General features: G+C 38.8%; 1 protein-coding gene across 1 annotated transcript in view; it reads right to left on the bottom strand.

The window, feature by feature from the left end:
- Window positions 1-14,162, bottom strand: part of Nkain3 (sodium/potassium transporting ATPase interacting 3) — a 642,299-nt gene that overhangs the window by 329,567 nt on the left and 298,570 nt on the right. The window contains exons 2-3 of the mRNA XM_048420376.3: window positions 9,984-10,121; window positions 3,057-3,137 (exon numbers count right to left, since the gene is read on the bottom strand). Coding sequence (XP_048276333.3) covers window positions 3,057-3,137; window positions 9,984-10,121 — 219 coding nt within the window. The remainder of the gene's footprint in view (window positions 1-3,056; window positions 3,138-9,983; window positions 10,122-14,162) is intronic.

Below are 14,162 nucleotides of genomic sequence, written 5' to 3'. Positions count from 1 at the left end.
ACCAGTGACTCTCAAGAGTGGGACTGCTGGGGCACTCTTTCTTATAGACTGAGCAATTACCATGTTCTCAGCCCCTTCGGCTGGCAGACAGCCACTGTTGGGTTGCCCAACCTGAACAGAGTCAGCCAATATAATAAATCTCTTTGTAGTATATGCCCACCCTAGCCATTCTGTTTATCAGGAAACCCTCGCTGACACAGGTTGATTAAGCTGGACATGGACAGAACTGTTTCTTTAGTTAATTGTTGCTCTCTCTTTCTGGCGCAAATAAACCTTAGGGTACATTTCCCAAGGAAAAGGAACTCTACAGGTTCTTTTCTCCATAATGTATGTCTGGGTGAAACTCACAGTCCAGGGTAGCTTCTGTTAATCTACTAAAGTGGATAATTACAGGAAATGGATTATGAAGTAGCAGGAGATGGAGAACTCTCTAATAAGTTCAGTACATAAATGATCACACAAGGATGTGTGATTTCTTTGAAAACAGAATCCAGCTGGAAGCTTGGCAGGTGTATTTGTTTGTCAAGGGTCTTTAACTTTACTCTTTCAGAATAGTTTTCTGGAGGCTCCATTTGAGATTAAACTGTGGTGAGCCAGAAAGACTATAATAAAAGATCCACAGAAAACAGGACGAATGTTCTTTTTGGAGTCACGCATCTTTTAAACCAAAAGTACATGTTGACAGTTTAATCGATTCTGAATGGGTTAAAAATGAATAACCAAGATGACAAGTTCATCAAAGTGTTGGACTCAGCATGGTTCTGGCTTCATGTTTTTCTAATAATGCTATTCTTTCAAGGAACTCAGACATGAGCAGGGATGCAAATGCAGCCACAGAAAGGCATATGCGGAGGACTCTCGGCATTCCTAAACACATGTATCTGCCCCAGTCCCATTGGGCTTAAACATGTGGATTTGTTCCAGTCCCATATGTCCTAAACACGTGCATCTGCTCCAGCCCCATCCCTCCTAGACATGTGTATCTGCCCAGATCCCATCCTGGTCAAGTCTTGTCTCATACCCTGACAACTATTGTCCAATAAAAGGAGACCAAAACAGAAACAAAAAAAAAAAAAGGAAAATCCTTTGACATACACATTGTGGCTGGAAAAAGAATAACAAAGGACAGCTCATAAATATAATCTGAAGCAGCAATAGGTAATTAGACTTGTGCAGAGCAAAGGACTGCTGATATTTATCTTTATTGCTCCACAGGGTTGTTTTGAAGCTCACGTAGTTACCACATATGATAAGCATGAACGGTGCCATACTGTAAACCAACATTTACTATCACTATTACTGACAAGGCTGGTCCTATTACAATGTTTTTCACAGGCTCTGGGGGGAAGTGATTGGTTCACAGCCCACACTAAATGCTAAATTTGAAATCTGAACTAAATGCTAATTATTGGAACTCAGTATTCCTCAGGGCAAACTTCCTCCATTCTAGCTTATTCCAAATCAATTCACGAGGAAGACAATAAAAGATGATTTTCACGCAGAGAAATGAATAAAACTCATGATTTAAAGTTACCATTCTAGCCATAAGGTAGAAAATTAGGAGCTGAATACTGTGTTTAACTTTAATTCATGATGCTTTTATTCATCAGACTTGCACTTTAAAATGCACAATAATCTGCATTTACAGGCTGCACTACCTGGATGCAGAGTTGAGTCAAACTTTATATCCTGCAAATTAGTGATGATGAACAATCAGCAATGTAAATCATTAAGGAAGCAGCAAGTGCAATGCTTCTCAACCTTCCTAACATTGCGACCCTTTATACAGATCCTGGTTTGGTGCTGACCCCAGCCATAAAGTTCGTGTGCTGCTACTTCACAAAGGTAATTTTGCTACTGTTATAAATCATGTAAATATCTGATATGCAGGATATCTGATCTGAGACCCCCATGGGAGTCACCACCCACAGGTTGAGAACCACTCTGCTCGAACTTGTGTGTGAACCTCAGTAGCAGAAATGTCATTTCTGGCCTCTGAACACTCCGATGGGACAAATGATGACAATTTTAAAGTCATCATACTATAGGAAAAGGAAACTAACCACTTCTGCATGCTCTACTGGATACTCCTCAGTAATATCTACAATAATATCTACAGCAATAATATCCGAATCAGACATGCTTCTTTCGCTACTCACTTCAGTAGAGTTCAAGAGTTCTAAAAGACCTGTGGCTATCATGGTAGAATTTTAAGGTCAGGACCCTAAATGCAAGCAGAGGACTATATGCTGTGTACAACTTCAGATTATCAGAAAACAACAGAAAGATTATCTCAAATTTATTTAATAATAAAAATTATAAAAATAATAAGCTTCCATACACAACTCCCGGAGTTCTACTGCTATGTTTCTTCCTTTCAGTGAAAACTCTGCCAGGTTTCAAGTATTTTCAAGAATAATAATAAGAAATTGAACACACTTTGTTTTCATATTTTAATAACACTCAAAAGACATGTTTTCACGAAGCCAGATAAAAATAACAGCTGTAAAGAGGGAGAAGGACGGAAGTCACCACAAGCATGTGCTTACGCGTTGGTAAATGAGGCTCCGCTGCCCTTTCCGACCACTCTTCTACTGCAAGCACACATGTTCAAAGCCCCTTTTACATTAATATAAGTACAGGCATCACTGTGATGCTATGCATTCATCAATGGGAGTGGAGAATTAACTAGAAGATTAATCTCAACTTTGGTATAACAAACAGAAATTTGAAATTCCTTTATATTAGCATACTATTCCTCCAAATTATTTTCTGATAAATAGAATATAGACAACATTTTTTAAGGTAAGGTCTCATATAGCTGACTCTGAATTTACTATCCAGCTAAGTATGACCTTGAAATTATCCTCATATCTCAACCTCCCAAATGTTGTGATTACAGACACATGACACATGTCAATTTGGACTATTTTTGATTAGTACTATGGCTAACTAGTCTATATTTCTTCACTTAGCTATAATAATACAAATGTATATCATAGTTAATTCATAACTGTCCCCTTTCATAGTGCATTTAAAAGGCATGATAAACTCACCTTAGAGAGGCCACCTACTTCCAAATAAAAGCAGATGATGAACACATTCCAGGTGACCCAGAGGGCAGTCCACACTGTATACTGGATAGCAAAGAGTTGAGAGAAAGAGAGAAAAGAAGTAGAGATGAAAACCACATATTTGAAATAAATCAGTAATAGAAATGTCAGTAATTATGTCTTTTGTGAGAAAACAGGGTACAGCCAGAAAACCCTCTTTTTATGAGGTACCCTAAGATTTAAAAGCTGAAAGTCCAATTACTCCTACTGGTTTTAATGGAAGTCTAGAAACCTAGACTTCAAATACTCTTTTCTGTCTTGAAGGCCCAACTTAAATCTGGGTGATCATGTGATTTCTGTTTTCTGTGCATTACCTTTTCAAAAGAAGACAATGGTACAGTTTTCTGTGAGCCATCAATATACCTATACCCGTCTATGTATCTATGTCCTACCCATAATCTCTCTATCTGCTGCCTACCTGCCTGCCTATCTATCTACATAAATATATCTAATATTCAGAGAGATTAGACAGACAAATCTCCAGTTCATAATCATAAATTGCCTAATTTTAGAGATTTAGTGACAATAGAACCTTCATATCTCTGCATGAAGACTATGAGAATGGATATGTGTTATAAAATTATCCAACTCTCCTCTGTTGTGTTATTTTACTAAGAGTGGAGCGCATGCTCCTGTAATCAAATGGTGAAAGTTTAACCATGTGAAATATCTTTAATCTCTCCTTGTTATTTAGCCTGTATGGGTCTGTGGACCTGAGCGTGATTCTCTTTGACTTTACAGGTAACATCCACTTATAAATGAATATATACAGAAGGGATTAAGCAGGAAAGGTGTGCAAGAATCTCCCCAGGAAGGATTAATAGAACAGATTTCAAGGGGTGTACTGGGGGGCAGTTGGGATTGGGAACAGGAGGATCAAGCAGGGGGACAGAAGGAGAAAATACTGAGAGAAATGATTGGAATTGGAGGAATTGGAGTGCAATGAAAGCCCCATTGAATCTATGAGAGTAACCCTAGCAAAGACTCCTAGAAACAGGGGACACAAAACCTGAATTTGGCCTCTTCTGTAACTAGGCAAGGCCTCAAGTGGAGGGATTGTGACACCATCCCAGCCACAAAACCTTCAACCTACAGTTTGGTCTGTCTGTTCTGAAACAATAGTCTAGCAATATCATCGTCAAAGAGACCAGAGTGACTTCATCCAGAGTGACTTAAGAGTGACTAATGGGAGCAGGGGCAGTGTCCCACAACCAAACATTAGGCAGAGCTCAGGAAGTACTGTGGAGGAGGGTAGGAAGGATTGGAGGAATGAGAAAAGTCAGGAACATCAAGAGAATATGTTCCATAGGATCAACTGACTGGGACTCATGGGGGCTCACAGAGATAAGGGAGCTGTAGGAGTGTGGCCTAGGTCTTCAACATATATATTATGACTGAGTAGCTTAATGTTCTTGTGAGATGCCTAAAAGTGGGAGTGGGGGTGTCTCTGATTCTTGTCTGCATCCGGAACCCTTTTCCTCCTACTGGGCAGCGTCATTTGCTTTAATATGGTAGTATCTGCCTGGCATTATTGTAACATATTATAGCATGTACGGTTGATTTTCCTGGGCAGCTTTCTATTTTCTGAGGGGAGACAGTGAGAGACTCTGGGAGGAGGGAAAGGGGGGAATGTGGGTAGAATGTAATATATGGGAGTAGAATAAAAAAATAATGAATAAAAATGTCTTGAAAAATCTCAGAAATTAATAACTAAGAGAATGAGCAAATAAATAGCAGATTTCTATTATGAAAAATACCTTTCATTCACATCCTGCTGGGAAAGGTCAGGAACAGCATCAGTAAGAGCATTAGTCAAACTGATTTAATATGGTCGAGATTAGAGTCTTCTATGGAGATGCAGGGTCCTAGATAACTGGAGATTGTGTGTGTTGTAAGCATAGCTGACTGGTTAAATTCAATAGTTTGCAAGTTCATCTTAGTGTACTGGAAAAATCGATAAATTCTTGAAATAGGCATGTAAGTCAAATCATTCCTTTCTGTGAGCGATTTCAATCATTGCAGCCTGTTCTTAAAACAACATTTTGAATTTATTTCCCTTATATTGTCTTATCTGGGTCAAATAGCAGAAATATGAACTTTAGGTACTATATTAAACACCGTGATTCTATCAAATGTTTACTAAAAGTGTTTATAAGATTCAAGTTACAGTGCCTTTGTATTTATGATTTTAAAGGGTTTACAAATGATCTCATGCAGATGTGTAGACTGTGTGAATGTATTTGATGTAACATTATTCTTTTCTGGGAGTGTTTTGCCTTTTGAGAAAAAAGATAATAAAATAATTTAGGGGTCCATAGTCACTGTGAATTTATATTAGATCATGTTATAGAGGTCACATGCATAGCGATAAGTTGTGATGGTTAAGGTATTTGTAGCTGTTACCAAAGGCATTCAAACACACTTTTCCAAGCCATGCACTATCCACATGGATACTGAAAAGAGCTTATCTACATCCTTAATGGAATAAATTTATACAACACAACTACAAAAATAAAGATGCTCTGCTAATCAGAGGGCAGCTAGCATGAAGGTACACACCCCAAATTAATTAAAAGTGTCTCAGAGCAGGCCGGCAATGCTGAATATCAAGTCGGGAGGACACATCAGTGAAAATGGATAAGGAAAAGACTTCAGCTGAGGCCAAGACTGAGCCTCAACAGAAGGGGTTTGCTGTTGTTTTTCCTACACTGGAAACTACAGCAGGCTCTTGAAGACTCTAGGCAAGCTCTCTACCATGGGATCACATCCCAAGAAAAACCGTAATTCTTCATCATTACACCCCAACTCTAAATCCCTAAATATTGAGAATGTCCGCAGTGTAACTAAGGTAAAATAAAACAAACCCTTTTCAAAAATCCCAGCACAAACAGTGCCTGAAGGGAACTGAGGATCTTCTGTAAATTGTATTATAGATTCTGATTCTGACCTTTTACAGACACTGATGGTAACCGTCTAGTTCTGAACATTTGGCTGCAACAGAAGCCATTATGACACTTCCTGTGTTCCTAGTATTGCACGAGACACCTTCCAAGGGGCATATCATTCAAGTCCTTGTATTAAGCCCCTGAATAATGGGTCATCCTTTGATACCCTATAGAGTGTCAGGGTTGTCCTATGAAACCTGGCAGTCTGCTTCAGAATCAGCATGCTTAATTTGCTAGTCTTTATTGCAAACCATCTCAGCAAAAGGACTCTATAAATTGACCCTACTCTAAAGTTTCCAGCTCATAAGATGACAAATGAATCAAATGGCCATTTTAATAAAATTTGGTTCATTTATATAAATTCTGTATCAATGCTTTATATTTTGTAATTGATCTGTCACATGTGGCAGGAACATGGCAGGTGTTTGTTTGGGGGGATGGAAAGTTCCTTCTATGCTGCTGGTTGAAAGTGATGACTGCATTCTTGAATTTTGGTTTGCGTAGAATATAAATGACACACTTCATTATAAGATACTGCATGGATCACAGACACGCAAAAGATAACCTTAGCATGACCAATCCATGGATGGACATTTACCCTGTCAGAAACAGTAAGTCATCACCTTCAAGATTGACTGTGCATTCTGCCTTGTCTTTGAAGTGGGTCATTTTAATTAACAATTCAGTTGTCATGATATTTATAGAGCAATATGACTTATTTTTGATAAATACCTTTTGGTTGGTATAGATCATGGCAACAGACTTGTATATCTATGTGGGTTAGATAGAAGTATAAATGACTTGGTTTCTCCATGTTAAAATTAGCTGCATAATCTCTCCCTCCCCTTGGTTTCTTAAGCTTAGTACACATATTGTAAGTCCTGTTCCCACAGAAAATGAGCGAATGGGTTTGTGTGATTTCCTAAACTTTTCCCCATCTGATGAGGATATTTTAGCATTTGGTAACTGAAATAAACACTGTGTAAGTTTTCCAGTCTGCAGTTCCACCGTTGAGCATTAGTCTTTAAAAGGAATTATTTTTACTAAGGCAACATTTGCTCACAATATGCTATGAAACAAATGGGATAAGCTCTTTGCTTTTCCATTCTTCTGCTCTCTCCTGGCATATACTATTTTTCTGAGGAAAAACAAAAGGAAACCTAACATTCTGGTACCTTATTAGTAAGGAAGGCAGGGGGAAGGCAAAATAAAATAATGAATAGTTACAGTTAATCGTGTATCAAGATTCGGTCTAGCTCAGGCCACTCCAAATCTGCCACGTATTTTCTGACTACTAAAACCAATCTATGAATTGTGTTATATAAAGGAGGTCAATATGACAATTATAAAATCAAATCAATGTACCAATGCTTCACAGACAGGAACAAATGAAATAAAGTCACTTCATCTAAAAACCTTAAATTCATTTACTATTTCTTCATCAAACAACGAGCTTGAGCTAGAAGACAGCAGTGGGGGTGGGGTGCAACAGTTCTGCTCTCAGAAGCACATGTTGAACACAGTGTGAAGGACAGGCTGTGATAATTAGGTGGGGCAAAGCAGGAAGTGACCAGAATCTGTGCTAATAGCCGGGACTAGGCCCTTCGTCCCGACTAGGTAAATAGCTTTTACTAAGTGACAGTTTAGCTAAAGGAACGTAAAAACGTTCCCCTCAGGAGGCAAAAGAGCGTGTGGCCCATAGAACACACCAGAGGCAGTTAAGGGGAGGGCAAAATTCACAGAAAAGCAAAGAAACAGTTTTCTCCTGCTTAAATTCATATGTAGGTTTGATGATAGATGTTGGAGAGCTTCTTCTGCGTAGTCATTTAGCTAAACCGTTTTTATAAGGGTGATTAATTCTTTGAGGTCAAGTACGGCAACCCCCATCTGTTGTGAGAAATGGCAGTAACTTAACCCGTGTTGCTATACATGGAGCTCCATTAAACTGTTGCCACAGCAGACACCATATTTTATTAGTTTCCGAGTAAGCACTTGGCGTAAGCACTTGGCACGTACCTGGTGCCCCAAAGCACTTGTTAGTTTGAAGTGGATTAAGTGTAATTGGCACATGAAAGGAAGGAGACACAAAGAATTGCAGATGCGTCTTCGAGATTAAACCTCTTGCAATCTAAATGTGAAACTGTCACTGTGGTACAATTATGGCATATGATAAAAAAGGGAGGACGGCAGTGTGTCCTGGGATGTCTGACGAGGGACTGCAAGAGTCAGGCTCCTTGCAGAAGCACCTGGGAGCTAAAACCTGCTGTGCAAATCCTTAGGCAAGAAGGAATTGGGAGGATTGCTGGGCTGGAATCACCGTACAAGTTCAAACCTGCAGCTGTCATTTAATCTTTAAACACACAGAGACTATTATGCTCCAGTGAGACTAGGTGACTAGAAAAGAAGGCATATAAAAACACCCCATCTTTCCAGGATTGTCTTTCAGCTGAAAGTAAATGACAGACATTTTGAATGAACGGATGAATAAATAAAAGAATGAAGGAAGTTAGGAGAAAAGGGTGGAAAGAAAGAAAGAAGTTAAAGGAAGAGGAAATGAAAGGGGAAAGAAGAGAAGAGGGAAGTAGTTGTGAGATATAAATTTGGTCCAATCTAGGAGGTTTTTGATCTTATCCTTCTATGGAGCTTATGACAGATTTAGTTAACGGTTTGGGAAAGCACAAACAACTCCCAGGGAAAGACAAAGGCTGGAGGACACAGGAAACTTCTTATATAGGGGAAAAACAGCAAAAACTTCAACTAAACACAGGTTGTGTAAAAAGGCATTGTACTAACATTTAGAGAATAAAAATCACCAGAAGTAGACAATGTCTACAACACAGACTCATTCTATTTACACTTTTGACTTTGTAACAATCTGCTAATTGAAGCCTTAGTAGAATAACAATAGCAAAAAGGTAAAGTCATTTGAGACTATTTATTTGTTTATTTATTTATCTAAAGTTCAATAATAACCTACTATTATGAAGACATTAAGGCACTTTATGCCATATTCGATATCTAGGGCATCTCATTCTACTCATCATATAGCAGCCCAAATGATAGTCAAAAGAAGTTGGCTAGGGAATTGCTCAGTCCTACAGCAAATCAAAAGACATCAAATACTCCTCACTCATAAAATCTTACAAAATATTTCATATTTATAGGCCTGATAGCCATTTTACAGAATGTTACTCCTATTTATAACAATATACATTATTATAATACATTATTTCCCATAAGTCTCCTGTACAAGCAGCCTATATTTCTGTATTATTTTTATAGGAAAGACGACTAAATACTGTGAATACCATCAATTACATGTAAACTACTGTGTGCACCTCAAGTGTCCTACAACAGAATTGGCTGACCATGCACGAAATACCTTGAGGGATGGACAAGTGTTTAAAGTGTATCTTGACAAGTGAAATACATTCAATTTTAACAAACAGGCAACAAAAATATGAGAATATACTAAACACTATATATTGTGTTAATGCAGTTATAATGCCCTATGTTAATTAAAATTTTGTGTTATTGTATTCAGTAATCAAATCATTGTGCTAGATAGTTTTGCTTTCTAAGGTTAGTGGGGTGTTACGGAAGAATAATGGAACCTGAATACAATGACAAACCATGCATGTGCACACATGTCATCATAGCATCGTGTGTATCCTGCTGTCCTCTACTCTAACCAAACCTGTCTTAAATCTTCTTGTAAACTTCAAAGTCAAATAGGCCATGAATGACACTGTCATCTCAGACTTAGGAACACGGCTTTGCTCTGGGGGAGCGTTTGTTGTACAATTGAGCATCTCAGAGGTAGAATAGCAATACCATGCCACATCAGAAGGGCTTACAAAGTATTTTATTTTTTTTATAGAAACCTCATAGTGTTTATATGAAGAGATGTGACAATAACACTTACCACCATGATGTAACGTGGTCTATACTGAATGGTTCCAAATAAACCCAATATGACAACTATTATATGCAGGAAATTTCCAAGAATGGGTGCCCACTGGAAGCCAAGGAAGTCGAAGATCTGCCTCTCCAGGGCGGAAAGCTGTAACAAAACAGAAGTAGTTTATTAGTGCTACCCAAGCTCCGTTGCATCTTCTTCACTTCCAGTTACAGAAACCTGCCTATTCAATCTAATCATACTTGTAGAATTTAGCATTTCTACCTTTATTTCTTCCTTTCTTAATTTCTTTCCCCCTTTCTTTCTCTTCCTCCCCTTCCTTCTATTCTCTCTCCCTCCCTCCTTTCTTTCTTTCTTTCTCTCTCTCTCTCTCTCTCTCTCTCTCTTTCTTTCTTTCTTCAATACTGTGCTGGTGATCAAGCTGAAATGGTCGTGTGTTATGGAATAGACTATTTCTTATCTATGTAAAGATGTGTCCAGTTTGTTTGTGTTGCAGAACAATTGGTTACCTATGTAAAGATGTATTGCATTTGTTTATGCCATATTTGTTTAAGTATGGAAAGTTGTGTTGCTTTCATTTATGCTGCATTTGTTTAACTATGTAAAGACGTGTTGCTGTTTCACCTTGCCTGTCTACGAAACCTGATAGAGCTAATCAAAAGCTGAACAGCCAATAACAAGAAAGAGGGTGGATAGGCAAGGCTCACAGACAGAGAGAAAACAGGAGCCAGCCAGTCAGACATGGAGGAAGCAGGATAGCAGGAGAGAGAGTAGATTTGGTAAATGAGCCTCAGGGTAGCACATAGGTTGATAGAAATGGGTTAATTTAAGATATATATATATATATATATATATATATATATATATATATATATATATATATAGCTAGAAACAAGCCTAAGTTCAGACTTGGCATTCATAGTTAATAATCAGTCTCTGTGACATGATTTTGGAGCTGGTGATCCAAAAAAGCCTGCTATTATTGCATATGCTAGACAAGAACTCTATGATTGGTCTACATCATCAGACTTTATCACTAGGAACTATTTAATGAACTGTGTAATGTAGTTTTCCTCAGAAAATATTGTAAAATAACATTGAACATTCTGACTTCAAGTATAGATTTAGAACCTATCTCACCTCATGATCTAGATACATATATTTTGAAAGTCATTGTCTACATTAAAAACCCCAGGCATAGAATATGTCTTAAATAATTTACTACTTTTGATGACGGCACAGAGCAGACCAAGAGGTGAGTGACCAACTTCTCAGATGGAAGATAGTCCAGTGTCTATGCCTCAGGCCCAGGGCAAAACCCCAGGCCCTTCCCCGACCCATGTCAGCTTCACTAGCCTGCTAGAAGACAAGCCACCTCCAGGCAGATAGAAGTAACACCCCCATACAGATCAGACCCTGCAATCTTCAAGTCCTACTCCACCCTCAAACCCACACAACCCTTGACATCTCAGTAGCTCTCTGAGGCACAGACTGGAACTGCACAGAGTAGGCCAGGAGGTGAATGACCAGCTCCTCAGTTGGACAGCCCAGTTTCTAGACCCTAGGCACCAGGCCAAAATCCTGGACCCCTCTCCCACCTACCTCAGGTTCACTAGCGGGCCAGCTGGCAAACCTCCTACAAGCAGGCTGCTCCAACACCCTCTCAATGATCAGATTCTGTAATCAACAAGCCTCACTTCAGCCCCAAACACATCTCCAGAGACCTCAGCAGCTCCCTGAGATACAGACAGTGACTGAACAGAGTGGTCCAAGAGCATCTAAGAAACAGACAACTACTGCAATGATTGGTCCAAGAGAGGATCCCTGAGATACAAACACCGACTGGAAGGATTAGACAAAGAGGCAAAGAAACTACCTGCACCAATCGGAGGAAGAGATGGGTAGGCACCATTGCAAGAATGCATTTAACCACTGAAAAGGAACATGGCAACACCAGAACCCAGTGGTCATACAACAGGAAGACCTGAACGTCCTAACCCAGAAGAAGCAGAAGAAAACAACCTTAAATATAAATTTATGAAGATGGTAGAGACCCTTAAATAGGAAATTAAAAAAATTTCCTTAAAGAAATGGAGGAAAAACAAACAAGAAATAAAAAAAATCAATAAATCTTTTAAAGAAAATCAAGAAAACCGAGAAAAAATCAAACAGGTGAAAAGGATAGTTCACACAGTTCATGATTTAAAAACTGAAAGAAAGGAATAAAGAAAACACAAACGGAGGGAACTCTGGATATGGAAAACTTGGGTAAATGAACAGAACGACAAATGCAGGCATAACTAAAAGATTAGAATTCATGGAAAAAAGAATCTCAGGGGTTGAAGATACTATAGAGAAAATAGATTCATAGGTCGAAGAAACTGTTAAAACCAACAAATTATTAAAAAAAAGTTTCAAGGAAATCTGGGATAGCATGAAAAGGTCAAATCTAAGAATAATAACAGTAGAAGGAGAGCTCCATCTCAAAGTCACAGAAAATATATTCAACAAAATTATAGAAGAAAATTTCTCAACCTAACGTAGGATATGACTATGAAGATACAAGAAGCTTACAAAACACCAAACAAACCGGACTGAAAAAAATTCCCTTAAAACATGTACCAAACAGAGGACTGATCTCCAAAATAAATAAAGAACTCAAGAATTTAGACATCAAAATACCAAACAACCCAATTACAAGTGGGGTACAGATCTAAATAGAGAATTCTAAACCGAAGAATCTCAAATGACTGAAAGTCACTTAAGGAATTGCTCAACATCTTTAGTCATCAAGAAAATGCAAATCAAAATGACTCTGAGATACCAACTTATACCAGTCATAATGGCTAAGACCAAAACTACCAATAATAGCTTAAGTTGGAGAGGATGTGGAGGAAGGGAAACAGTCCTCTATTGCTGGTAGAACTGCAAACTTATGTAGCCACTTTGGAAATCAGTATAGCAGTTTCTCAGAAAATTGGGGATCTATGTACCTCAAGACCCAGCAATACCATTCCTGGGCATATACATAAAGGATGCTCAGTCATACAAGTACAGCCACTCAACTATGTTCATAGCAGCATTGTTTGTAATACCAGAACCTGGAAACATCCTAGATGCCCCTCAACTGAAGAATGGATAAAGAAAATCAGGTACATTTACACAATGGGGCAATAAAAATCATTGACATTTTGAAATTAGTATGCAAATGGATGGAACATGAAAAAAAACTACCCTGAGTGAGATAACCCAGATCCAGAAAGACAAACATGGTATGTAAAGCAAAGGACAACCAGAATTTAGTCAACTACCCAGGAGAAGTTAGGTAACAAGGAGAATTCTAAGACAGACATTCATGGATCCTCCTGAGGAGGGGAAATGGACAAAATCTCCTGAGAAAATTGGGAATTAGTGGGTTAGGGGAGAAGGAAGTACAGAAGGAGAGGAGGAGGGGATAAAGGGAAGCCACAAGGATGACCCCACCTAAGCAATAATGAAGAGGATGCCTAAACTGGCCTTCACCTGTAATAGGATTGATGACTACCTTAACTGTCATCATAAAACCTTCATCCAACCACTGATGAAAGCTGATGCTGATGCTGATACCCACAGCTAAGCACTGGACTGAGCTCCCAAAATCCAGCTGAAGAGAGCGAGGAATGATATTATGAGCAAAGGGTTTATAATATTATGGGGAGACACACTGAAACAGCTAACCTAAGCTAATGCAAGCGCTCTGCCTCTGGACTGACAGTGGGGGAACCAGCATAGAATCAAACTAGCCCCTCTGAATGTGAGTAAAATTTGTGTGGCTTGGGCATCTTGTAGCACCACTGACAGTGGGACCACTGTTTATCCCTAGTGCTTGAACTGGCTTTCTGGAGCCCATTCTTTTAGGAGGGTTACCTTGCTCAGCCTAGATATAGGGGGTAGGGCCTTGATCCTGCCTCAGAGTGATATGCTAGACTTTGTTGACTCCCTGTGGGAAGCCTTACCCTGTCTGAAGAGTGGAGGTGGGGTGAAATATGGGGAAGGTGGAGGAAACAGGAGGGGGTATTGGGGAATGGGATTAGATGTTTTTAGAAAAATAAATAAATAACTTTTAAATAATGACTATTTTCTAACAAGTGATTAGCTTCACACAACATACTTAAGAACAGTAACAGTAGCTTCAGGTTTGCAATA

This window comes from Myodes glareolus, chromosome 16, assembly GCF_982192425.1.
Source record: "Myodes glareolus chromosome 16, mMyoGla1.1, whole genome shotgun sequence".
Classification (NCBI taxonomy): domain Eukaryota; kingdom Metazoa; phylum Chordata; class Mammalia; order Rodentia; family Cricetidae; genus Myodes; species Myodes glareolus.
The sequence above is the reverse complement of the archived record's forward strand: the minus strand, read 5'-3'. Positions and strand labels throughout refer to the sequence as shown.